At 30.8% G+C, this 24,659-nt stretch overlaps 3 protein-coding genes across 5 annotated transcripts; 1 reads left to right on the forward strand and 2 right to left on the reverse strand.

Annotated features, from left to right (window-relative positions):
* The first annotated feature begins 11,567 nt into the window (after positions 1-11,567).
* Positions 11,568-15,617, forward strand: LOC114419030 (pentatricopeptide repeat-containing protein At3g09060). The gene is made up of 2 exons (XM_028384608.1): positions 11,568-14,890; positions 14,983-15,617. The coding sequence occupies exon 1, from the start codon at positions 11,699-11,701 to the stop codon at positions 13,745-13,747; it is 2,049 nt and encodes a 682-aa protein (XP_028240409.1). The 5' UTR covers positions 11,568-11,698; the 3' UTR covers positions 13,748-14,890; positions 14,983-15,617.
* Positions 14,347-15,815, reverse strand: LOC114419032. The gene is made up of 2 exons (XM_028384609.1): positions 15,337-15,815; positions 14,347-15,145 (listed from the first exon to the last, which is right to left on the reverse strand). The coding sequence occupies exons 1-2, from the start codon at positions 15,796-15,798 to the stop codon at positions 14,702-14,704; spliced, it is 906 nt and encodes a 301-aa protein (XP_028240410.1). The 5' UTR covers positions 15,799-15,815; the 3' UTR covers positions 14,347-14,701.
* A 1,956-nt stretch (positions 15,816-17,771) lies between these two features.
* Positions 17,772-22,410, reverse strand: LOC114419033 (protein NRT1/ PTR FAMILY 8.1-like). Of its 3 annotated transcripts, none has more exons than XM_028384611.1 (5): positions 22,291-22,410; positions 21,021-21,193; positions 20,647-20,864; positions 19,562-20,112; positions 17,772-18,948 (listed from the first exon to the last, which is right to left on the reverse strand). In XM_028384611.1, the coding sequence occupies exons 2-5, from the start codon at positions 21,124-21,126 to the stop codon at positions 18,117-18,119; spliced, it is 1,707 nt and encodes a 568-aa protein (XP_028240412.1). In that variant the 5' UTR covers positions 21,127-21,193; positions 22,291-22,410; the 3' UTR covers positions 17,772-18,116. The 3 variants fall into 3 exon arrangements, with proteins under 3 accessions (XP_028240412.1, XP_028240413.1, XP_028240411.1); XM_028384612.1 differs by lacking the exon at positions 22,291-22,410 and adding an exon at positions 22,159-22,245; XM_028384610.1 differs by lacking the exon at positions 22,291-22,410 and having other exon boundaries at positions 21,021-21,993.
* Between the last annotated feature and the right edge of the window lie 2,249 nt (positions 22,411-24,659).

The raw sequence follows: 24,659 nt of genomic DNA on the forward strand, positions 1-24,659 counted from the left end.
GTGAAGTAACAACAAGATCATGGTACCTATAGTCCATGCAAGATTTCTGGCATTGGAAGCTCAAGAAAATGTGCAAGATCAACAAACACAACCTCCTCAGTCCTCCTAGCAATACCCTTTGTAAATAGATAAATTTTAATAAAAGGAATGTTATTCTATATAGTTGCAACACAATAGTATCGAAGAAGCATGTTTTTGAAGTACGGTTAGTAGTCTCAACTACAACACAACAATACAATGTAAAATTAAATTTTCTTTAAATTGAATTATATAATAATTACAATTTGTGATGGTTTACAATAAATCAGTATGTTCGTACATTACATAGACTCTAATACTAGTGTGTTATACATATATGTATAAGGATCAAATTAAAAATGTGTAAGGAATTAACAATCAATGTATAATGGCAAAGATCAAATCAATAACATTTGCATATATAATAACCGATTTAACAAGCTTTTAGGACCAAATTGAGGATATGTGGTACATACAAGACTAAATTATATGTTTATTTTTTTTATTTACCTTTTAATCCAACACACAGTACTACAAGGGAATGTTTGTTTCACCTTATGTTTTTTTATTCCCAAGAATAAGAGGGTGAGAATATATCCATGCTTGTTAGAAGTTTATGAAGATTTATTCTTAGGTTAGAAATGTCATATCTTCATATTTCAAGCAAATTCTATTTTCATAAGGAGGGATAGGTATATGATATTCTCACAAGAATACATTACTCGGAAAAGTATTTTCTACGATAGCAAAACGACAATGGTTAATCAAGAACCGTCTTAGTATATAAGGTGGTGACAATTTTGTAAATAAGGGGTTTTCAACAAAGATGGTTTTACGAAATTTGTCTTAGAAGACTATCATTCTAAGACGATTTCATAAAAACCGTCTTAGAAGATTTTTCACTTGTTTTTAATATTTAATATCTTTCTTTACTCTCGCGGCTCTCTGATTCTTACTCTCCCTCTCTCCCTCTTTGACTCCTCCTCTAAGGTGTCTAAAATGGAGAAGTCGCGCCACCGAAATATGCTTTTCCTCCTATTCCACCATTTTGCGCTTCTTCTTCTTCGTCGTCGTCAACATCTTCGTTTGACTCGAACAACAAATTCCTTGTTGAGTCACCATTCTGGTAGCTTTGAGTGGGCCGAAGGCCTCGTCGCTGTGCTCCATGAGCAAGCGAAACTCGTCCTCAAGGCAAAACATGGCATGTTGGAGCATGTCCTCGATGTGAACGAGGCACACGATGATGAACTTGTCGGAGAAGAGTTGGCTCCACTCAGTGACGATAGCGATGAGCTCGTCCAAGGTGTCGAGGAAGGTAGCAGAATCGGCGGCGTCGGCCCAGATTGTGTGGTCGGAGGAGAAGTATGGAGAGATTCAACGGTCTAGGGATTTAAGGGAGTGATCCTCTGTGATGCAACAGCCTCTGGGATCCATGCGATTGGTGCATGTCAAAAAAACTCAGTCGGTTTTCCTGATAGTGATAGTGCCAAACAGTTGCACATATTGTCATCATCTCCTGATTTAGGACCTACAACTAATATATGCATGCAGATTTTCTGTAACCAGCCACTTAATATGAAAAACATTGTTGTTGTGGGATTTGACATGGATTATACTTTGGCACAATACATTCCTAAAACTTTTGAATCTCTTGTTTACCAACACACATTTGAAAAATTGGTTTATGATTTGGATTACCCTAGAGAGGTTTGTACAATTATGCTTGTAGTAATTATTTTTTATTATTTTTCTAGTGTTAATAATGATAGAAAGAAGGTATTGTATTTTATTTTTGGGGGTTTATTGACTTTTTTTTGGTTCACTTTGTATCCATAAACTCCTTGCAATATAATATTCTTTAATCATAAAGGATTTTTTATTTGGTACCACTTTGTTTGTAGGTATAGTCAATGTTACATCGTTTAGTTACTATTTTGGCTAAATTTTTTTCCTGTAGTTATTGAGTTGGTCATTTGACTCAAATTGCATGATTAGGGGCTTGGTTTTAGACAAAAAGAGAGGCAACATCTTGAAGGCTAACATTGAACAAATGTTTTTTATACATCCACTCTTATGAAGGGAAAAATATATAAGACGATCACATGGGAAATAATTTTTCTTTTTTCCTTTTTCCAAATTTTATGTTTGATTGTTGTATTGTTGGTTTTGTTACCTCATGTTTTTAGATGGATCGCGACAAGTATGTGAAAGTAGCCTATCATGGATTTAAAGAGTTGTCAAAAGAAGAAAAAGTTGGCACGTATGAAAACACTTTAGTACATGATTCTTTTGATGGGCCAGACTATGCTCTCATTGATACACTCTTTTCACTTGCGGAAGCCTACTTATTTGCTTAGCTTGTTGATTTTGAGGACAAAAATCTTGGAAGGATTCAAGAGCATGTTGAGTAAGTCCTATTATTGTTTGCATTTTCCTACAGGAAGTCCATACACCTGCATTTTTCAAGTATAATTGCATACTAAGATTAAGGCAATTTTTTATTTTATTTCATTGAAATTGGAGGCAATCTTGGCTTCTTGAGAAGTATTGTATTTAGGTTATCATTTATGATTATATATTAGCTTCCATGCAGAGGTGTGCTTTTTATGGGTAGGGACATATTTAGAACAATATCATTAATGAATGTTGATTTCTACATCCTTACAACATATAAGGCATTGAAAGGCAATGGTCATTTATTGCTAAACTTATTTATGCAAAATTAGAGGACAATAAATAGTTAGTGAGAATTTTCTTGCATTAATATTAAACAGGTAAAGTAAATGTATATTGGGTAGTGAATACAGTTTTTTTTTAAAATGTTAGAAAATCATAGATTATGATATAGAAATGCGTGCTTATTCTATAATACTTTTTATGAGTTGTCCTTTTAGTTATGCTCGTCTATACAAAGATGTTCAAAATGAAGTAGATTTGTGCCACAGAGATGGAACATTAAAGCAAAAGGTTTTTGTAGATCCCAAAAGGTATGAATGTAAAATCGCCAGTATTTCACAATGAACAAATGCACATTTTTTGTGTGTTATATGAGATCTTTCTCATTGAAATATTAGTTTCTCGATGATATTATACTGAAGTGGTCATTTTCTTTTAAAACTTATAATATTCGATATATCAATGAAGACACCTCCATAGTTCCCATGCTTAAAATGCTTAGAGATTTTGGACGAGCTAAATTTTTTGTGACAAACAGGTACCAGTGAATTGTCTATATAAGCTAAAGTGTAGGATTAAAATTTTGTCAGCAAGTTGTCAAACCATCTTGTCATCAAAATGTATATAACCTTGTTTACAGAGCAATGTAAAATTATTTTTGTTTGGCAGATCCATTATGTCAATTTTCTTCAAATAAGAATTCCAAGTCATTTCAAATTGTTATGTTTTTTCTTTGCTTTAAATCAAGTGGAATCATGCTCTGCTAGCTACAGACTACTTAAATGGAAGAAAAGAAGCTAAAGGATAGAAATATTGAGCTGCTTTATTCCTTACGTGAATATCCCCTTTTATAGCTATTACAAAAGTTACGTAATATTTTGGTATAACAGAAAATAGCATATAATTCTACGCCTGTCCCCTAAGCAGCAACATTACTAACAGAATATCACCAAGTGGGTCCATGTGCTCATGCATAGTCTTCTAGATATTTCAGTTTGTTAGTAGCACGTGTGGGTCTGTGCATTGCTGGTTCAATAGTGCCTGGTGCTGGAGAAATGGGCCTGATATTGCTATCATGCTCTAAAGTAGTCCTAATTAGAAACTGGATCTATAAATAATTATGTTTCTTTCATAATGACGCATGCAGTGAAGCGGATGAGATTTACAAAATATGTGGTGTGATAGGCAATCCAACCTTTGAATCATGGGCGGGTGGACTCGAACTTGCAAGGGATATTAACTACCAGTTTCCACAGGTTAGATATATAACTTCGATCTTGCTATTTTTGGTAATTAGCCTCTAGGATGCTATTTGCCTAATTAATGTGCTAGGCGTAATAGTATTTTACTTAACATTTTTACTATATGCTTTTAATTTCTACAGCTTGTCGGTGTGCATCATTCTGCTTTGATTTCGTCTCCTAGTGATGATGCAATCAACCTTATTACAATAAGTGTTTTTTATATATTGCTTAGTTGTGAGCCACTGATCAACAAATAATATATAATCCATTTTTTTGTTTTCTTGGTTTTAATGCTGCTTGCCTTGGGTAGGTCGTACCACACAAGTTATTGAATCAAAGAGAATGAAGAGGATGAAAGAAAATTATTTTCGTACATTGACTAACTGATATGAACATTAGATCTTAATATACACACTTACAAGTAACTTGTGTATAAGTTTGGCTCCAGATTCTAATATTCCTTGCCTTTGTCCCTAAGTTTTGTAGCCATTAACCTAAATTATTATTATTATTATTCTAATTACCATTTTGGTGACTATGCAATTTATCAGGACCAATATATTTTATGTTATAACGCTATCATAAATGAACTGGAAGACCTTGTATCTCAACAGCAATAGGAGTAGAAGGATATGTGCTTCTTTTCTCTTTGTTATTTTCTAAATTTATAAATCATTCAGCTCTTGGCATTGGTTGGGGTTCTCCGCCCCTTTGTCTAGAGTCCTTACCGTGCTCTTTGGAAGGCCAAACCTAATCCATTTCTAAATTATTGTATCATTTAATTTCATTCAAGAGATATAAAAACTATTCATGTTACTTTTTAATAGTGTATTTTGTTATATTATTTATATCATATATTTTTTGTTATATTATTCACATGCACAGGCAAGGATGGTTCCAAGATTATGAAGGTAAAGATTACAACCATCAACTTGACACTTACAAAGAAAATATGTGGTAATTTAAAGGTTAGTTATTATGTCTTTTTAAATTATCACATATTAATTGGTAATGTTTATTAATTAAATTTTTATTTAACATTGAACATAGTTAACCAATTAAATGTTTATTATTCCTAGTTTACTAATAATTTCTCTTATTTAAAATTGCTAGTTTTGTTCAACCCAGTGAGATTATGCTCAAACTACTCAAGCATACGGCAACACACATGGTAATATTAATAAATGAGGAGCAAGATCATGCTAGAATTTTATGGATGCTTTGAATGTGGTGTTACAGTCAACAAATTTGCATACATTTTCTTAGTATTTTATAAAAAATTAATACAATAAATTAATGGAATTTGTATAAATTAAATTACATAATAGTAGTTTTATATTCTATTAGTTTGTGTTGTTTTATATTTATATCTTAATTATAATGTTTTGTAAAAAAATTAATTATGATTTAATTTATAATATGAGAAGATATATAAATAAAGGAAGAAGAAAAAGAAACAAATTGCTTTATAAAATAATTTATCAAGCAAAAGAAACAATTAGACAAATGAATTTCTTTATAGAATTAAATTGCATGAATATGTTGTATGGATTTCTTATTTTTTTAAAAAGGATGAAAAAATGTCTTAGAATAACCATTTAGAATGTCTACATTCTAAGAAAGTTTTTTTTTTAAAAAAAAAAATAGTCTTAGAATCTTAAAATTATTTTAATGTTTTTTGTTTAAAAAAAACATTCTAAAATGATTCTTTAAAAAAATCGTCTTAAATTGTAGATATTCTAAGATGATTTTTTAAAAAACCGTGTTACAATCCTAATTTTTTTTTAAAAAAATTATATTATAGGAAGATTTATAGAGGTCCGTCTCAGAATAATCGCATCCTAAGACGATTATTTTTTAAAAAATTATCTTAGAATGTGTAGATTTTCTACGACAATTTTTTAAAAATCGTCATAGAAAATTTTGATTTTATACAATATTAACTACAAAAATAATTTAAAATTGTCTTAACCAATGTAGAATTTTTGTGGTAATGATATAAGGGGTTGCTTGGTTTTATTATTTTTTGTTTTCACTTTCAAATAAACAAGAAAATACGAGAGAAATATATGTCTAGTTTGATATTTTCATTTTTAATTTCAGAAAATGAATAAGTATTTTCAAAAATACTGAAAACAACAAAAAGACTTTTTTTTTTATTTTTGCTGAACTTGCGATGACATTGTTGAAAATTTCATGACTTTATACGGTTCCAACTTACTTTCTCTCTCTTCAAATGGTGACTTTCAAGTTGAATTCTCTCCCAAAGCGTCTTCTAAACTCACCCTAACCAATAATAAAATTGAAAAAGTAGTTTGTAAATAAAGTTAAAAATTGGAAAAGGAAATTGAAAAACAAACATATTTTAAAATGGTAAAAACTTGAAAATGAAATCAATTTTTAGAAAATATAAATAAGAAATAAAAATAGAAAATACTTTTCAAACTAAACGCACTAAGTTATTTTTTACAATACCGACCTATTTCCACTACATTGTACTTCTACATTTATTTTTTACTTTTTAAATTTTTTTAATGAAATAAATTTGAAAATGTTATGCAATTATTAAATTCCAACCAAACATGTCATGAATAACATTTTTAGACATAATATTTGCATGATGTAAGATTATACCCTTAAACAAGATAAATTCTACCATGCAAAAGTGAAGAATTTTTTCAAGATACCAAAGTAAATTTGAACCGTTTAAATGTGAGGGTTATTAAATCAATGATTAATCTTTTTTCCTTTTATCTTTTTTTCCCAATTTGTCATTGAGTACCCATCTCTCCATGCCACTTTGCCACTTGAACCATTGCTTCTTCATATCCATCAATGACTTTTAAGAATCCAACCTAAAACAAAAATCCTAACATAGATAATCTATGAAAATAATATTCAATATTTTGTAAGATATGAGAAATTGATATAAAAAAAAAGCCAACAACAAAAATTCAAGATACCATATTCAAGAACCAGATCCAAATCAAAATAGTAAAAAAAAGCAAAACATGAGTCATTGTGAAATCCAACTCCAAAGGCAAACATTGATCTTAGATTTATTCCTTGTCGAACATTTTCTTTTGTCCCTTTTGTCGGAAAAGACTCTGATCTTGGTGCCTTTGAAGCTCCATGAATGAGAGAAATAAAAAGTTTCAAACAGAATGTTTGCTCGAGTTTAAGTGAAAGGTGGGAAAAAGCATGGTAACAAATAAGAAGAGAGAAGAAAAGAGGGTGAAGATAGAGAAGAATAAAAGTTATTAAAAAAAGACAAACAAAAAAAAATAAGAAAAACAATTTGAACCATTAAATAAAAATTAAAAACATCCAACAGTTCAAATTTATATTTGTGTGAAAAATCTTTTACTTTGTCGACGGTGTCTAAGGTGCGAAAGTGAAACTACTTTTGCATCCTAAGCAAGTTTTGAAAAAATTAAATAATGAATTGCATCCATCCGATTTAATAATTAAAAAATGAAATGGTTCAGATTTGTTTAAGGCAACCAGTTGTAACGTTTTTAATAGGGAGACCTGTTGTTTTGATTTTGAAGCCATTATGCAATTAATGAAAGGCGTACTGCTTCGATTTTGAAGCCATTATGCAATTAATGAAAGGCGTACTGCTTCGATTTTGAAGTCACGACATTTGTGTTAACGTTTTTAAATTGGTCTTAATTACAAGTATGCCATCACGTTTGAGTTAAAATTGATTTTTTTTCAAAAATCGATGTTAACATGACGATGTTAAATGTATAATTTTTAATAGTTTTTTCTGTCCTCATGTGTCAGATCATTTTATAAAATTTTTAGTAACTTTTTACTCTTATAGATTATTTTATTTGGGTCCTACATCTTAATTTACATGTTTCTAAATTTATATTTTAATATTTTCCTTTCAAATATAATTAATTTGTAATTTTTTTCTTTCAAATCATAAATATACCAAAAAATTGATATATTCTTCAAGCTTAATTAATTTTTTTGAAAAATTAATTTTAATAAAAAGTACATTACATTAATTTTGGGTTGACAATAAAATTAAAAATTAACAAAATTACGCAATAATTAATACATAGTACAAATTTCACTATGATTGCTTTTTAATCTTCTATTTAGTTTCCATATATATTTTAAATTTATATTTTTAATATTTACATTATGTTATAGCTAAAATTAATAATTTTGGTTAGAGTTATCTTTTATCATATAATTAATTATAATTCCAACTATTATAAAATTAAAACAATCAAATTTTAGTTAGAGAATCTTAGCTTTTATAATATAATTAATTATAATTATAAATTTTTTTAAAAAATAATAAATAATATTATGTGATCTATATAGGTCATATTTAATGAAATAAGATTTTTTAATTGTTATTATTTGTTGTATTATAAAATTTAAGAATTGAATTTGATATGAAATTCACAAGTTAAGATATAGTTACATTAATTTCATAATTTTATTTAAATAGATAAATATAATAGATAACTAAACCTATACATTAATATAACTAATTTGTTGCCGCTAATTTAAAAGTTAGCATTATTTTAGTTAAATTAATGTTAAAATGATTTTATTTTAATGCATCTCAACTAATAAATTAATATACACTCAAAAATGACTCTCAATTGAAGTTTAGGATAAGAAATTAGAAATAGATTGTAAACAAATGTTTGGTTGACATTTTTTTGATTAAAATACAAATTGTATATTGTAAATATTTATTAGTTATGGATTTATTAAAAATACTTATTATTACTTTTAATGATGACATAATTTAAATATTTAAAATATATATTTATGATGCATTGTAATAATAATTGATCTTGACAATTGTCGATCAAGAAGTTTCCCTTCACAAAAGGGTTTCTGGTTTTCTCTTACTCGAAACTTTTTGTCTATATTTCTCAAGTGATATCTAGGCCAAAGAACAAGATTGTTACAAAACATATTTCGACAAATGGTTATCATATCTTTCGATGAATTAAAATAGAGAGAAAATATAAATAGAGACATTAAAGAGGATAAAAAAGCAATGATAGTCTCTCAAATTTGGAGTATATATTTTTTACTCACATTTTATAGTTGGATATTGAATATAAATCTCTAAAATCAATTTACATTCATATAAATATTTACATATAAATAAGACAATTACAAAAGATAAGAACCAATTGGTTTGAAAGACATGATAAATTTAGAAAACTCATTCACACGGTCGTTCAATGTTATCGAGTTTTGATAAAATTACATGAAACTTGTGTAATTTTTAATTTTTTTATGTATATTTTTTAAATATTAGTTATATAAAAATAAAGTCATAAAATAATTAATAAATTGAAATTTTGCATTTATTATATGGCCACATCCCTTCCTTGTCACATGCTTGTCTAAAATAAATAAGATCAGTTATAACATTTTCAATGATAAATTTTTTTTTATTAAAGATTATTCTATAAAGGTACTTGCAAGTTATGATTCAAGTTGTTCTATATTGGTCAATTTTAAGGCATGAGATGCATTATTAGGTAAAGACTCTTGTTAAAGAAGTGAATGAGTCTTTACCTAATAATGTATCTCATGCTTTAGAATTGACCAATATAGAACAACTTGAATCATAACTTACAGGTACCTTTATAAAATAATCTTTAATAAAAAAAATTATCATTGAAAATGTTATAACTTATCTTATTTATTTTAGGCAAGCATGTGACAAGGAAGGGACAAGGTCATATAATAAATGCAAAATTTCAATTTATTAATTATTTTATGACTTTATTTTTATATAACTAATATTTAAAAAATATACATAAAAAAATTAAAAATTACACGAGTTTCATGCAAGTTTACCAAAACTCGATAACATTGAATGACAGTGTGAATGAGTTTTTTAAATTTATCATGTCTTTCAAACCAAATGGTTCCTATCTTTTGTAGTTGTCTTATTTATATGTAAATATTTATATGAATGTAAATTGATTTTAGAGTTTATATTCAATATCCAACTACAAAATATGAGTAAAAAATACATACTTCAAATTTGAGAGACTATCATTGTTTTTTTACCCTCTTTAATGTCTCTATTTATACCCTCTCTCTATTTTAATCCATTGAAAGATATGATAATCATTTTATCGAAATATGTTTTGTAACAATCTTGTTCTTTGCCTTAGACATCACTTGAGAAATATGGACGAAAAGTTTTGTAAGAGAAAATTAGAAATCCTTCTGTGAAGGGATACTTCGTGATCGACAATTGCCAAGATCAATTATTATTACAATGCATCATAAATATATATTTTAAATATTTAAATTATGCCATCATTAAAAGTAATAATAAGTATGTTTAATAAATCCATAACTAATAAATATTTACAATATACAATTTGTATTTTAATTAAAAAAATATCAACCAAACATTTGTTTATAATCTATTTTTAATTGCTTACCCTAAACTTCAATTGAGAGTCATTTTTCAGTGTATATTAATTTATTAGTTGAGATGCATTAAAATAAAATCATTTTAACATTAATTTAACTAAAATAATGCTAACTTTTAAATTAGCGGCAACAAATTAGTTATATTAATGTATAGGTTTAGTTATCTATTATATTTATCTATTTAAATAAAATTATGAAATTAATGTAACTATATCTTAACTTGTGAATTTCATATCAAATTCAATTCTTAAATTTTATAATACAATAAATAATAACAATTAAAAAAATTTTATTCCATTAAATATGACCTATATAGATCACATAATATTAATTATTATTTTTTAAAAAAATTTATAATTATAATTAATTATATAATAAAAGCTAAGATTCTCTAACTAAAATTTGATTGTTTTAATTTTATAATAGTTGAAATTATAATTAATTATATGATAAAATATAACTCTAACCAAAATTATTAATTTTAGTGATAACATAATGTAAATATTAAAAATATAAATTTAAAATATATATGGAAACTAAATAGAAGATTAAAAAGCGATCATAGTGTCTGAAATTTGTACTATGTATTTATTATTGTGTAATTTTGTTAATTTTTAATTTTTTGTCAACCCAAAATTAATGTAATGTACTTTTTATTAAAATTAATTTTTTGAAAAAATTAATTAAGCTTCAAGAATATATCAATTTTTTTGGTATTTTTATGATTTGAAAGAAAAAAATTACAAATTAATTATATTTGAAAGCAAAATATTAAAATATAAATTTAGAAACATGTAAATTAAGATGTAAGACCCAAATAAAATAATCTATTATTTTATAACTGATATGACATGTGAGGACAAACAAAAACTATTAAAAATAATACATTTAATATCATTCGATTAACATTGATTTTAAAAAAAATGGATGTTAAATCAAATGTGATGACATACTTATAATTAAGACCAATTTATTAACATCGGTTATTATAAAAAATCGATATTAACACAAATGTCTGGCTTCAAAATCGAAACAACACGACTTTGTAGCTTCAAAATCAAAGCAGCACATCTTACTATTAAAAACATTACAACAGATTATCTTGACAAAATTTGAACTTTTTTATTTTTTAATTATTAGATCGGATGGACATAATTCATTGGAAACTTACTTAAGGTGCCAATGTAGTTTCACTTTGGCAGCTAGAGAGTGTCTTGCCCTAAGCGAAACAAACACCTCCTAAGTATTCGAAATTTCCAAACATTAATGCAATGTAGTGAAACTTGCTCACGCCCCACTCTTCACTGTCCAGTGTCATGGTGGAGCTTCCCAAGTCCCTCTCACCCCACCGTCTTCTCAAGCTCCTCAAAGCCGAAAAATCCCCTCTTTCCGCCCTCAATGTCTTCGACGCTGCCGTACGCCGCCCTGGCTTCAGCCCCTCCTCCGCCGTCTTCCACCACATCCTCCGCCGCGTGGCCGCCGACCCCGGCCTCCTCCTCGCCCACGCACCACGCATCATCGCCGCGATCCACTGCCCCTGCCCGGAGGATGTGCCCCTCACTCTCCTCAAAGCCTACGCCAAAACCCGCATGCCCAACGAGGCCCTGCACGTGTTTCAGACCATGCCGCACGTGTTCGGGTGCTCCCCAACCATTCGCTCCTTCAACACCCTCCTCAACGCGTTCGTCGAGTCACACCAGTGGGCGCGTGCGGAGAACTTCTTCAAGTACTTCGAGGCCGCGCGTGTTTCGCCGAACGTTGAAACCTATAATGTTCTCATGAAGGTGATGTGTAAGAAGGGTGAGTTCGAGAAGGGTAGGGGGTTGCTGACGTGGATGTGGGGTGCGGGGATGAGCCCTGATAGGATCACCTACGGGACTTTGATTGGGGGTGTGGCGAAGAGTGGGGATTTGGGGTTTGCGCTTGAGGTGTTCGATGAAATGCGTGAACGAGGGGTGGAGCCTGATGTGGTGTGTTACAACATGATCATTGACGGGTTTTTCAAAAGGGGGGATTTTGTGAAGGCAGGTGAGATGTGGGAGAGGTTGTTGAGGGAGGAATTGGTGTTTCCCAGCGTTGTGAGTTATAATGTTATGATTAGTGGGTTATGTAAGTGTGGGAGGTTTAGTGAGGGTTTGGAGATATGGGAGAGGATGAAGAAGAATGAGAGGAAGTGTGATTTGTTTACTTATAGTGCTTTGATTCACGGGTTGAGTGAGGCAGGGGATTTGGGTGGAGCGAGGAAGGTTTATGAGGAGATGGTTGGGAGAGGGGTTAGGCCTGATGTTGTTACGTGTAATGCGATGCTTAATGGGTTGTGTAAGGCGGGGAATGTTGAGGAGTGTTTTGAGTTGTGGGAGGAAATGGGGAAGTGCAGTTTGCGGAATGTGAGAAGTTATAACATATTTCTCAAGGGGTTGTTTGAGAATGGGAAGGTGGATGATGCGATGATGTTGTGGGATGGTTTGTTGGAGGCAGATTCTGCTACTTATGGTGTGGTAGTTCATGGTTTGTGTTGGAATGGGTATGTGAATAGGGCTTTGCAGGTGTTGGAAGAGGCTGAACATAGGGAAGGCGGTATGGATGTGGATGAGTTTGCTTACTCGTCACTGATAAATGCATTGTGCAAGGAAGGGAGATTAGATGAGGCAGACGGAGTTGTAGAACTTATGAATAAGCGTGGATGCAAATTTAACTCTCATGTTTGTAATGTGCTGATTGATGGTTTTGTTAAACATTCCAAACTTGACAGTGCTGTTAAAGTCTTTAGGGAAATGAGCGGCAAAGGTTGCTCACTGACTGTTGTGTCCTATAATATTCTTATAAATGGATTATTAAGAGCTGAAAGGTTTCGTGAGGCTTATGATTGCGTTAATGAAATGTTGGAGAAAGGGTGGAAGCCAGATATTATCACATACAGTACGTTGATAGGTGGTCTTTATGAGAGCAACATGATGGATGCAGCCCTTAGGTTGTGGCATCAGTTTCTGGATACAGGGCATAAGCCTGATATTATTATGTACAACATTGTCATCCATAGACTATGTTCCTCTGGCAAAGTGGAGGATGCTCTGCAGCTTTATTCAACATTGAGGCAGAAGAAGTGTGTTAATCTTGTGACTCACAATACCATCATGGAGGGGTTTTACAAAGTTGGGAACTGTGAAATGGCATCAAAGATTTGGGCTCACATCTTAGAAGATGAACTACAGCCCGACATCATCTCGTATAATATTACTCTTAAGGGGTTGTGTTCTTGTGGTAGAGTGACAGATGCAGTTGGGTTTCTAGATGATGCTTTGGTGCGTGGTTTTCTGCCAACTGCCATTACATGGAACATACTAGTTAGAGCAGTGATTTTTTAAGGAGCTTCAACTTGATTTTTTTGTGCCCTAACAGATTCGAGTAATTTTTTGAACTCCTCTACTTTTTCCTCTTGTTGATTACATCAACTACAAATGTTATACTAAAATACAAGCATTTGGCTGGTATCCCACAAGAAAAGGGATTCTTGTGATGTTTAGGTTTGAGACCAAGCATCCCTTTTTAGCATGTTTGTTTAAGATTGGTGGTTTCAACTGCTCATGTTTGATGCAAATTGCCAATACAATATTATGCTCCCTGATATTATTTTGTTGAAGGAAATTTGAGGCCCCTGGGCAAATAGCTTTTGGCTACGGCTGGTGGACTACATATAGTACAAACAGGAACATTATGTTATCAGGTACTTGGGTGCAATACAGTTTGCCTCTAGGGTACCTAAAGTTTGGAGTTGCTAAGCAGAATCGGACGGGTGTTTTGGTTTCTGGGATATTTGTCTGCGTCATGTAAATTTGAGATATTTATCTGCCTCAGGCTTTACATGAGTTGATTGTTTTCTGTAAGGCATAGGGAATTTTAGGCAGCAATTACTATACTTCTCTATTTGATTAACCGTTAAGCTGTACAGAAAGGAATGCCATTGTGTATTTATTAGTTTCTCATTAATTGCATATATGACAGAAGACACAGATATACAAGTTAGCTTCCAAATGTACATATCTAAAAACTAGTATGATAATAAGAGTGTTTTTTTTTTTTTTTTGTATTGACATAGGATGTTAAAAGTTTCATCAGCATCACTTGGTAACCCAGTTACTCAGATTTTGGTGATTCTAGTTATATCACCAATATCTGCTGTTATTGATGCCAAAGCAAAGTAGCATGATGATATCAGGCCCAAGTTATAAGCTTCCACTTGGGATTATTGCATCACGCAACATCCATTATAATTTTGTCTTCCACAGAAACTTGCATTGAATCTCAGTAACAATTAAACTTCAGTTATTTTCCTCTTCGGTATCGATCTTTCTTATTTTTCCAGTTTCTATTGACATTGTCTGTTCGTAGATGAACTGAGAAACTAAAGCCACTAGAATAGCTCCCAGAACTGCTATTTTTCTCCAATCAGTTGATGATGAGGCAACAGAATCAACTATTGCAAAGGTCAGTAAGCCAATAAAGAGGAGGTAAATGCCTTTTCTTGTTCTGCTACCAGCTTTTTCTCTGGCTACATCTTTGATTTTTTCTGCCTCTTCCTTAGCTTTCGCTTTGTCAACAGGTGCCTTCTTTCTGAGGTTCTTAAAGAATAGCCCTTCGTTTCTTCCATCCTCCATTTGAACTTCAAATTTGTCTAGTTCTTTTTCACGCTCCTGAATCTCTTGTCTGTTAAGTTCTGCAGATTCCTCAAACTCCACCATCTGGCTCTCTATGTTTGCTGTTATCTGCCAAACACAAATGAACGCAATAAGAGGTCATTACTAAGTTACATGTAGATTTTCCTTCATGCTGAGCTTGATGATTGGCAAGTGTGTTTGGCACAAGAGACAAACTTTTGCCAAACCATGGTTTGAGACTTTTCCAAATGCAAAAACCAAAACTACACTACATGGTTAACTAAAAAATTGTAGCATACTCTGGCACTAGCTTCATCTAATCCTTGGAGGGCATCTTCTCCAATCTTGTCAAACTCAGCCTTCGCTTCTTCACCAAACTGGGTCAAGTATTCAGATCTCTCATCAAAATAGTCCATAAGACGGACTTTTTGAGTTTGAAGCATGGCAATTTGGGCTAGCAGTTCTTGTTTGCGAATATCTCCTGGTTGGGGAGCTTGAGATTCAGATTGATTGGACTTGCAGAGGCACAAAACAGAATCTTTTGTGTTGAGGCATCTGCTTCGGTGGATGTTATATTTGATATAGATAGGAGTGAAGAAAGGATGAATGGATTTGAGTGCAATCATCTTTACATAACAGAACAAGCATGTATATGCTTGGGTTAGAAAACAATAGAGGGAACTCGGTGAGAAAAGGGATGCAGCAGGACGAAATTTTATGTGTTGGCTGTAAGTATTTTGGGCCTCTTGTTTTCTGTTCATTATCGTTATTTGAAACAAAGATGGAGACATCTTTTTTAGAAAGATAGAACGATACTTGGTACATTGTCTCACGCTTGAAATTACGGATGCCGTGCATACTACAAAATCAAACTTAAAAGCCAAAAAAAAAGGCCAGAAAGTTGGGAAAAAAAATAATTGGATTAAATTTGTTTTAGATCCGACTGTGAAAATCAATTTATTTCAATTTAGGTTGAACTTATGATTTCATCAAATATCATATTATTCATACTTGTATAAGTAAATGCTTATTAATTAATTATTACTTTATTTTCTCTATGGTCTTCTTTTATTCTAATTTGTCTTATTATTCTAGTAATTATTACTTTTTTAATTAAATTAATCTTTTGACGAAATTAAATGAGATTTTATATTAATATTGAAAAACATAAGTTGAACTTATAAGAGAAACTTAATTAACTTTACCTTATTTTCTTTTCCTACAGGTGTTTATTGATAATTTCATCTTTAATTTTACACTTGTTGAATTGGCTCAGAAGATAAGATGTTCGATATTTGAATTAATTCTATTATATTATATCTATAAAAATTTAAATGCTTAAGTTTAATTCTATTAAATTATATTATTATTGAAAAACATAAGTTGAACTTATAAGAGAAACTTTAATTTTATCTTATTTTCTTTTCCTGCAGGTGTTTATTGATAATTTCATCTTTAATTTTACACTTGTTGAATTGGCTCAGAAGATAAGATGTTTGATATTTGAATTAATTCTATTATATTATATGTATACAAATTTAAATGCTTAAGTTAATTTTAACTAACAGTACAAGTTCAATTTATTTTATCTTTCATTTTTCTTCTCTTCTCTTGTAAGTTGTAAGTATATTTAAGAAACTTATTCAAAAGAAGTAACTTTTGTGAATAATGACCCAGAATCAGCGTGAACAAACTAAATGGATTGGCCCAAAAGATTTTGAACCAAATCTCAAGGGCATGGGTAGGCGTACCATGCAATTTGCACCCAGCATAACTTGCAAAAATTTCATTTTGCCCTTCCATAAGAGATTGCCCAATCCGTAAGTGATTCATTCGATTTTTTAAAATTTTTTATTTATAAATTAATGGCCCAAGTAGGAATTAAAATTGTGACTTATGTTATTAACACAACTTTCTAACTGAGTTAATAAACGAATTATGTTATAAAATAATTAATGTCATTATATATAATACTAAAACTTTTAATGTATATTTAATGTATATGTAAATTTAAATAATAAATTTGTGACAATTAATTTTGATATAATAATTAATATGTTTACATATATGAATTTTTATGAAACCTATGATTTTTATTTAAAATTTATATATGTAAAAAATATATTATTAGATCAAAATTAATTGTAATAAGGTCAAAAAATAATTAGTAGATTTATGTTAATAAACCTATGATTTTTATTTACAATTTATATATGCAAACAAATTAATTATTAGATCAAAATTAATTGTCACAAAATTTATTATCTAAATTTACATATGCATTAAATATACATTAGAAATTTTAATGTTACATATAACGACATTAATTATTTTATAACATAATTAACCTATTAGCTCAGTTGCTTAAAGCGTTGTGTTAATAACCCGAAAGTCATATGTTTGATTTCTGCATGGACCATTAATTTTAAATTAATTCATAAAACATATTTTTGAAAAAAAAAATAAAAAATCATATGTCAATTTGTATCCGTAAGCCTCATACGGATTGACCAATCTGTATCAGATTTATAGAAGGGCAAAACGGGGATCGCACTATTGTGTTAGGTGTACCAACAATTGTAAAGCATATTTTTGGAAAAAAAAAATTAAAAATCATATGGGCCACTTATAGATTGGACAATCCGTAAACCTCGTATGGATTGACCAATCCGTATGAGGCTTATGGATTGTCTAATCCGTATCAATTTTACGAAAGGACAAAACGAGAATCACGTTATTGTGCTAGGTGTACTAGCAATTGTAAAACATATTTTTGAAAAAAAAAATTAAAAATCATATGGACCACTTTCAGATTAGGCAATCCGTAAGCCTTCGTATGAGACTTATGGATTGACCAATCCGTATCAATTTTACAAAGGACAAAATGTGTTGTGTTGGGTGTACTAGCAATTGTGCTGGGGGAGCGTAGCAACAACCAAATCTCAAACATGAACATGAAAGTTAAAACAATAAATACACCCACAAATCTATACAAATTAATGCAAATCCCAGGATATAAAAATACTAAAAAAAAATCTTCAGCAAGTAAACAGAGCTGTCCAACCTCAAGCTATTATCTTCAATGAGCATTTCCAGCTACCTTCTTGTACCTGTACCTCTTTGCAACCCAGAGATACACAAGGAAATTGAGAAAGCTGAGAACGGTCAAAAGCCAGTAGAAGTAGTCAAGATGACCTCTATTTAGATTGTCTGGAATCCAACCAAGCTTACCATGTCTTGTGGTAACCTTAGTTACAATAATGACAAGAAGGGTGCTAATGTAATTTCCCAACGCATTAGTTGTGAGTGAGAGAGCCATACCAAGGCTTCTCATAGCATCTGGTGCCTGACCATAAAAGAACTCTAAGGAACCAATGTTGGTGAAAACTTCTGCACATCCAACAAGAAAATATTGTGGTACTTGCCAGAAGATTGACAAGGGGATGGTCTCAACATCATAGTAGTTGTTTTTCCTGACTATGCCGAGGCGATAGACTTCTAGAATGCCAGCAACAACCATGGCTATAGTGGAGATCACAAGGCCAATTCCCATTCTTTGGAGTTGTGTGAATCCTTGTTTGTGGCCAGTGTACTTGCTTGCAAATGGGACAATGAAGCGGTCATACACCGGAGCCCAGAAGATGACACTTAGGGTGTCAAAAATGGTGAGGGATGCTGATGGGATTTTGAAGTGAGGACCAATGCGCTGGTCCATTGTGTTGCCTTGGAGAACAAACATGGTGCTCATTTGACCGTACACAGTTGCAAAGGCAATCAATGATGCCCAAACTGGGAGTAATGAGATTACTGATTTGAGTTCCTCAACTTGTGTTACTGTGCAAAGCCTCCAAGGATTTGACAAGTCTTTGGTATGATCAGATTCGGTCTCTACAGCTGCCTTATCCAAACACCTAGATGGAATCAGCATATTTTGTGATCAGAAGAGGCATAATATAAATCAAAGTTTAGGGTGAAAGTGTAACAACAAATGCTTATGGTGAAGTCTAATAAAAAATGCTTATACAATAAAAGTCAGAGTAAATTATACTTGCACCTTCTCAGATTTCGTAAGATTGCAAAAATTGTCTCTGCTTTTTTAACTTTTACAACAACCTTCCTCATAGTGGAACACAATGTAATGTTATTCAAAGGAGATTAGAGTAATGTGAAAGAGTGTTAGTGTAATATTTTTCAAACAATTAAGGGAGGCTAGTACAGGGGTAGAAAAAATAGGAGGGTTTTGTGCAATCACAGGAAATCTCAAGAGATGTCAATATAATTTACTCCAAAAGTTATTACTTATTAGTTGATTTGATTATTGATTATTTTAATGAGACAATCACAAGATAGTACTTTTTGTTGACTATAATATAAATATCTATATCCTACACGTAAAAGTTAGAATAGTAAATGAAGACTGTGCCCAAACAAAAGAAAATGAATAGCATATGAATATTTCATTTTATGACTGATGATGACTATAATATAAAGATATGAATAGTAGAAGTTTCTTTTATAACTCACTTGAAGCGGTTTGTGTGATCAAGCTTGCGGCTCCCTTTGATGACAGATTCTAGATCTATTGTCTCATGAAGAAGAGATTTATCATTGGGCACTTGAAGACCGATTTTCCTCAAGGCTGCAACTATTACTTGACAAATCCTTGTAAGGGGACTGCCTCCAGGTATTTGGAGTCTGTAGAGCCGGCTACCACCAAAGAAAAATATAATTGCAATGACCATTGCAACAGCAGGAACTCCAAAACCCCATCCCCAGCCAACATTCATCTGTATCCAAACTAACACTGAGGAAGCAACAAGAGCACCAATATTAATAGAGAAGTAAAACCAATTGAAGAAAGAGCTCTTCTTTATTTTCTCTTTCTCGTCCGAATCATCAAATTGGTCTGCACCAAAAGCTGAGACACATGGCTTGATACCACCAGTTCCAAGAGCAATCAGGTAGAGTGCTATGAAGCAAGTTGCGGTTTGTGCAGATGTTGGATGGCAACCATTAGCATCACATGATGGCTTTAGTCCAGGGGCAGAAGCAGACAATGTTAAGAGTATCATCCCCTGCATAGTAAATAAACATTTATTAAAAAAGTTATTTCTTGCTGTGTTATCCATTCATTATTCATTAAAGGGCTTCGAAAGGCAGTTCAAATATAGCAAAAGTTGAAATCACTTTAAAATTTCAAATGGAATAAATAAAATCTGTTAAAAGATAGAAAAGAAAGTTAGAAGATAAAACTGTTGATATCAGATTGTTCTCAAACCAAAGTGAAACTGAACATATTGTTCCCTCAATTGAGTTGAAAGCAACATGAATGGAATTTGATTGGCTTAAAATTCAGGAAAATCAATAAATAAAATAAAGTCAAGAACCTAAACAGTTTGGATTTTTCCTGCAAGAGTAATATAGGACATAAAGACATGAATAAGCACCAAACAAGCTTTACATGTTAATCAAAACATCGATTCTTTTCATCTTTGAACTTAATAGGCATTAAAATAAAATATAAACTGAGGTCAGAAGAGTGAAAACTAAATGCCTTTAGCATAACATGGGGACTCAACAAACAAGAAAAAAAAAATCTCTAAACTTACAATAACATAGACAATTGAGAAACTGGAAATTGTCCAGTATCTTCCCAAGTATGAATCAGCTAGAAAGGCTCCAATCAATGGTGTGATGTAGCATGTGCCTGACCAGGTTGTGACATTATTTGCAGCGGTTGCATTTCCCTGGTTGAAACGCTCCCGAAGATAGTTCACCAGGTTTGTACTCATACCATAGTATGCCAATCTCTCAGAACATTCATTTCCTGCCACACATGGTTTAATTAAAAACTCAACATCTTAGGATCCTGAAATTTTAGTACAAGCATATGTACTAAACTTCAGACATATTATGTAAGCTTAGACAACATAGTTTCTAAGATAAAAATTAACAAAAAAAATAAAATAAAAGAAACCAATACCAAGAATAAAATAGCAAGCTTTCCAATTTCCAGTCTTTTTCTTGTTGGCAGGTTTTTTGGAGATGGTAATGGTCCCATCTTGTGTATATATGTCATCTTCTGCCATAGTGTCGATGCAGTTCCCTATTAGCTGGTTCTTTTTTTCTGTGTTATATCTTCAAAGGCTCACTCTCCTACAAAAAATTAGTTGACTTCTTAAGATAAATGAATAGACAGATAATCATCATAGAAACCAAGTGACACAATTGTAAATTGAATTGGCCAATTGGGCTATTTGGAATTAACAAAAACAGGAACAACGATAGAATCTTATATAGACACGAGTGGAGTAGTGGACCCCTTAATTTAGAACTTCAACAACAAATTGCGTGTCATAATAAGATATCCTAAATTCATTAATTTTTTGGTCCTTTTTGCAGCATGCGCGTAATGATACCACAATCACCCAAAAAGAGTGCTGCATGATAGCAACACCAAACAGAAACGATAGATACCACCATATGTGGGAATGCACATTCCACTTTCACACTATAACAAAAAGTGTAAACACTTACAGAAAAGGAGATCTCTAATAGCATACAAGTTTGTAAAATTGGGAGCTTTTGGCATACGGGTTCAATCCCCCCGCCCCCCAAAAGCCCCCTTCTGCCATGAATGAAGGTAGAGTTGATGGTATCACATAATACAAAAATTCATGGCATATGATGAAAAAAACTGAATACAAAACAAAAAAAAATCAAATAACATACAGTTCAAAGCAAAAAACAACTACTAAGACTGACGTCAAGATGATTAAATTTGTGGACCATGCTTACGATGGAAACAATTACATGCAAAGAAAAATCAAAATACAATTCCATTAGATGGAGTTACTTGTGTGTCTTTGTACTCTTAGAAAAATGAAATTACACTTCTAAGGTCTAACAGAAGAACACTACAAGAAACACCTATAGGATGGTTTGTGACTAAATAATCGTATAAAACTATTTTATTTTACACCCTCAGTGTGCATAACCTATCTTTTGATAAATAAGAGAGAAAAACTATATCTAAGTTTTCTCATATTCTACAATAATATATGAATATGTATCAAGAAACCAATAATTCAATATTAGTTAAAAGATTTCAAGAGACCCACCAAACCGAAAACTGATACGATGAGAAGAAAGAAGGAGAAGAATATACGAAGAATAATGCACGGAAGTGCAGAAAAGTACAATATTATTAACAAAGAGGAATCTTATTAACAAAGAGGAGGGGGGGTTTGCACCTTTTTGGAGAGTGAACGTTTACCACAAAATACGAGCAATACTATAGACACCAAAGCGCTAAATAATGTATCACCGAAAACAGTGCTGTGTGTGTATATCACGAAAGTAGCTGCGTCCAATCACGTCACGATTTGTCCAATAATGGTCTTCTGTGGTCTCGTGTATCTTCTGTCCTTTATTTCTTTTAGGTAAGTGTTTATTTATATACATGAATAAGGACACATTTTGGGTATAAGGGGATATTTCGTTTCGATAAGAGTCATGTACATTTCAGTATCAATTTTTTTTACACTCATAATCAAATAGACAAATACTTCATTAATATTCATTATTTTTTGTTTTTTTTTTAAATATTAAATCATTTATCATATTTCTAAATTTTTTTTATCTTCTCTCTCTAAGAGTAATAACATTAGATACCCATTGATTTTTTTCCTTTTCGAGAATGAAAATGAAACATCCCCTTTTACCCAGTATGCATCCTTATTCATGTATATAATAACTTACTACAATAAAAAAAACAACTATGAATAATTAATTAAAAGGTAATTTCTTAATAATACCACAAAAAGTATTATTAAATTAGAATGAAAATTGTGTTCTTGTCTGTTTAAATTTAAAAGGTAATTTTTTAATAATACCACAAAAAGTATTTTCTTAACAAAAAATACTATAATATAAATTTGAATAGTAAAATTGCTATTTTTTCATTCTTTCAATTAGATATTTTTAAATTTTTCTTCTTCTTGGTCTCTTATAGATGTATATAAGTATTGTTCACATGCTACCAACTAGCCGAAAAAAATTCTCTCAATTATCTCAAACTATTTTTTTAAAGAATTATCTTCCATTATTATATGTTTTTATCTTCATTTGTATCATATTTTAAACTATCTATTCCTTTCAGTTTACAATCTTTAATCTTCATCACTAAATTAAAATTTTCTATTTTTTTTTTAAGAAATTGTCTATAATTAAAAATAATTTGAAATTCTAATTTAAATTATTCATTGTAAATTCAAAATATATTTTATATATTTAAAGATATTTTTTTTTGTTATAAATAATTGTGAGAAGTAATAAGAACACACTCTCTAACAAAGTCTTTCTAATTGATTAAGTTTTATTAAAAACTAAAAAATAGGATTAAAAATCATTAAAGGATGAGGATTTACCAAAGTTTGTCATTTTCAATAAATTTTGTAACACAATAATTTTCATAATGCTTGATTAAGCTTTTTTATTTAGATTATAATATTAATTAATTTTTTAAGTGTCTATAGTTAAGTAGTTAATTTTGAAATGATAGTTTGTTATGTTAGTAGCTTGTTTATGTATGTCATATTTTATGTGGGTTTTGATAAATTTTAGATTGTTAGGACTCAAGTGGATGGGCCTTTGGTCATGAAAAAGGGTGGTAAGTTTAGTGAAGTATAGGGTGTGAAGAGAAAGAAGATTTAGGCTTCACATGACTTATTTGAAAGCCTGAATTTTGCATCTTATGTAGTGCGCATATAGTTAAGTCAAGTTGACCAACAAAGTCAACAATGTTTGTTTTTGATAAACAAGTACACTTATGAAAGCATGATTTCTCATGATATTTTAGTCAAATTTCATCATTTGAAGGGTCAAAATGACATTTTCTTTTTATGGATATTTTTGCAATTTTTATTAAGTAAGAACCTTTTTGTTATTTTGATATTTATTACTTTAATGTTTTGTCACATTAGGAATTTTCTTATTTATATGTAGATAAGACCTCTTGTGACAACTGACACTGAATTAGAACATTTGAGATTTTTTTTAATTTATCAACCTCTTGGTATTCTTTTGAATCAACAAGTTGTTGAATCCTTACTCTGATCCATCACGTATTAAGGTTGAAGTTCTTTGTTGTCATGCCGAGGAAATCTGGCAAGAACCCTGGCGTTGCCGTCATCGATGAGTCCTTGAACATCGTGTGATATGATTTGATTCACGTGATTACTTTTATTTGACTATGTTGGGATCACCTTTTTTTTTAATATGCATTTAGTTTGGCTTAAATTTAAAGATGATCTCATACAATTCAATCTAAAATGGTAGATGAAATATTTTTTAGTTTTTATTCTATTTTTGTAAAAAGTAGTAAATAAATTTAAGAAGTTGAAATACATAATAAATATACATTTTATTTTTTTTTATTAATTATCAATATAGTCAAACAATAGTAAATCATGGTAAAAACGACTTTTAAGCTAGTTAACATAAAATCTAATAAGCTAATCATACATGATAATTTATGATTTGGTAGCAATATTAAAAACTCTTTATATGTTCTGTGCATAAATATTTTGTCTTTTGTATATAGAAACTAATTCAGACTATT

This window comes from Glycine soja, chromosome 7, assembly GCF_004193775.1.
Source record: "Glycine soja cultivar W05 chromosome 7, ASM419377v2, whole genome shotgun sequence".
NCBI lineage: Eukaryota > Viridiplantae > Streptophyta > Magnoliopsida > Fabales > Fabaceae > Glycine > Glycine soja.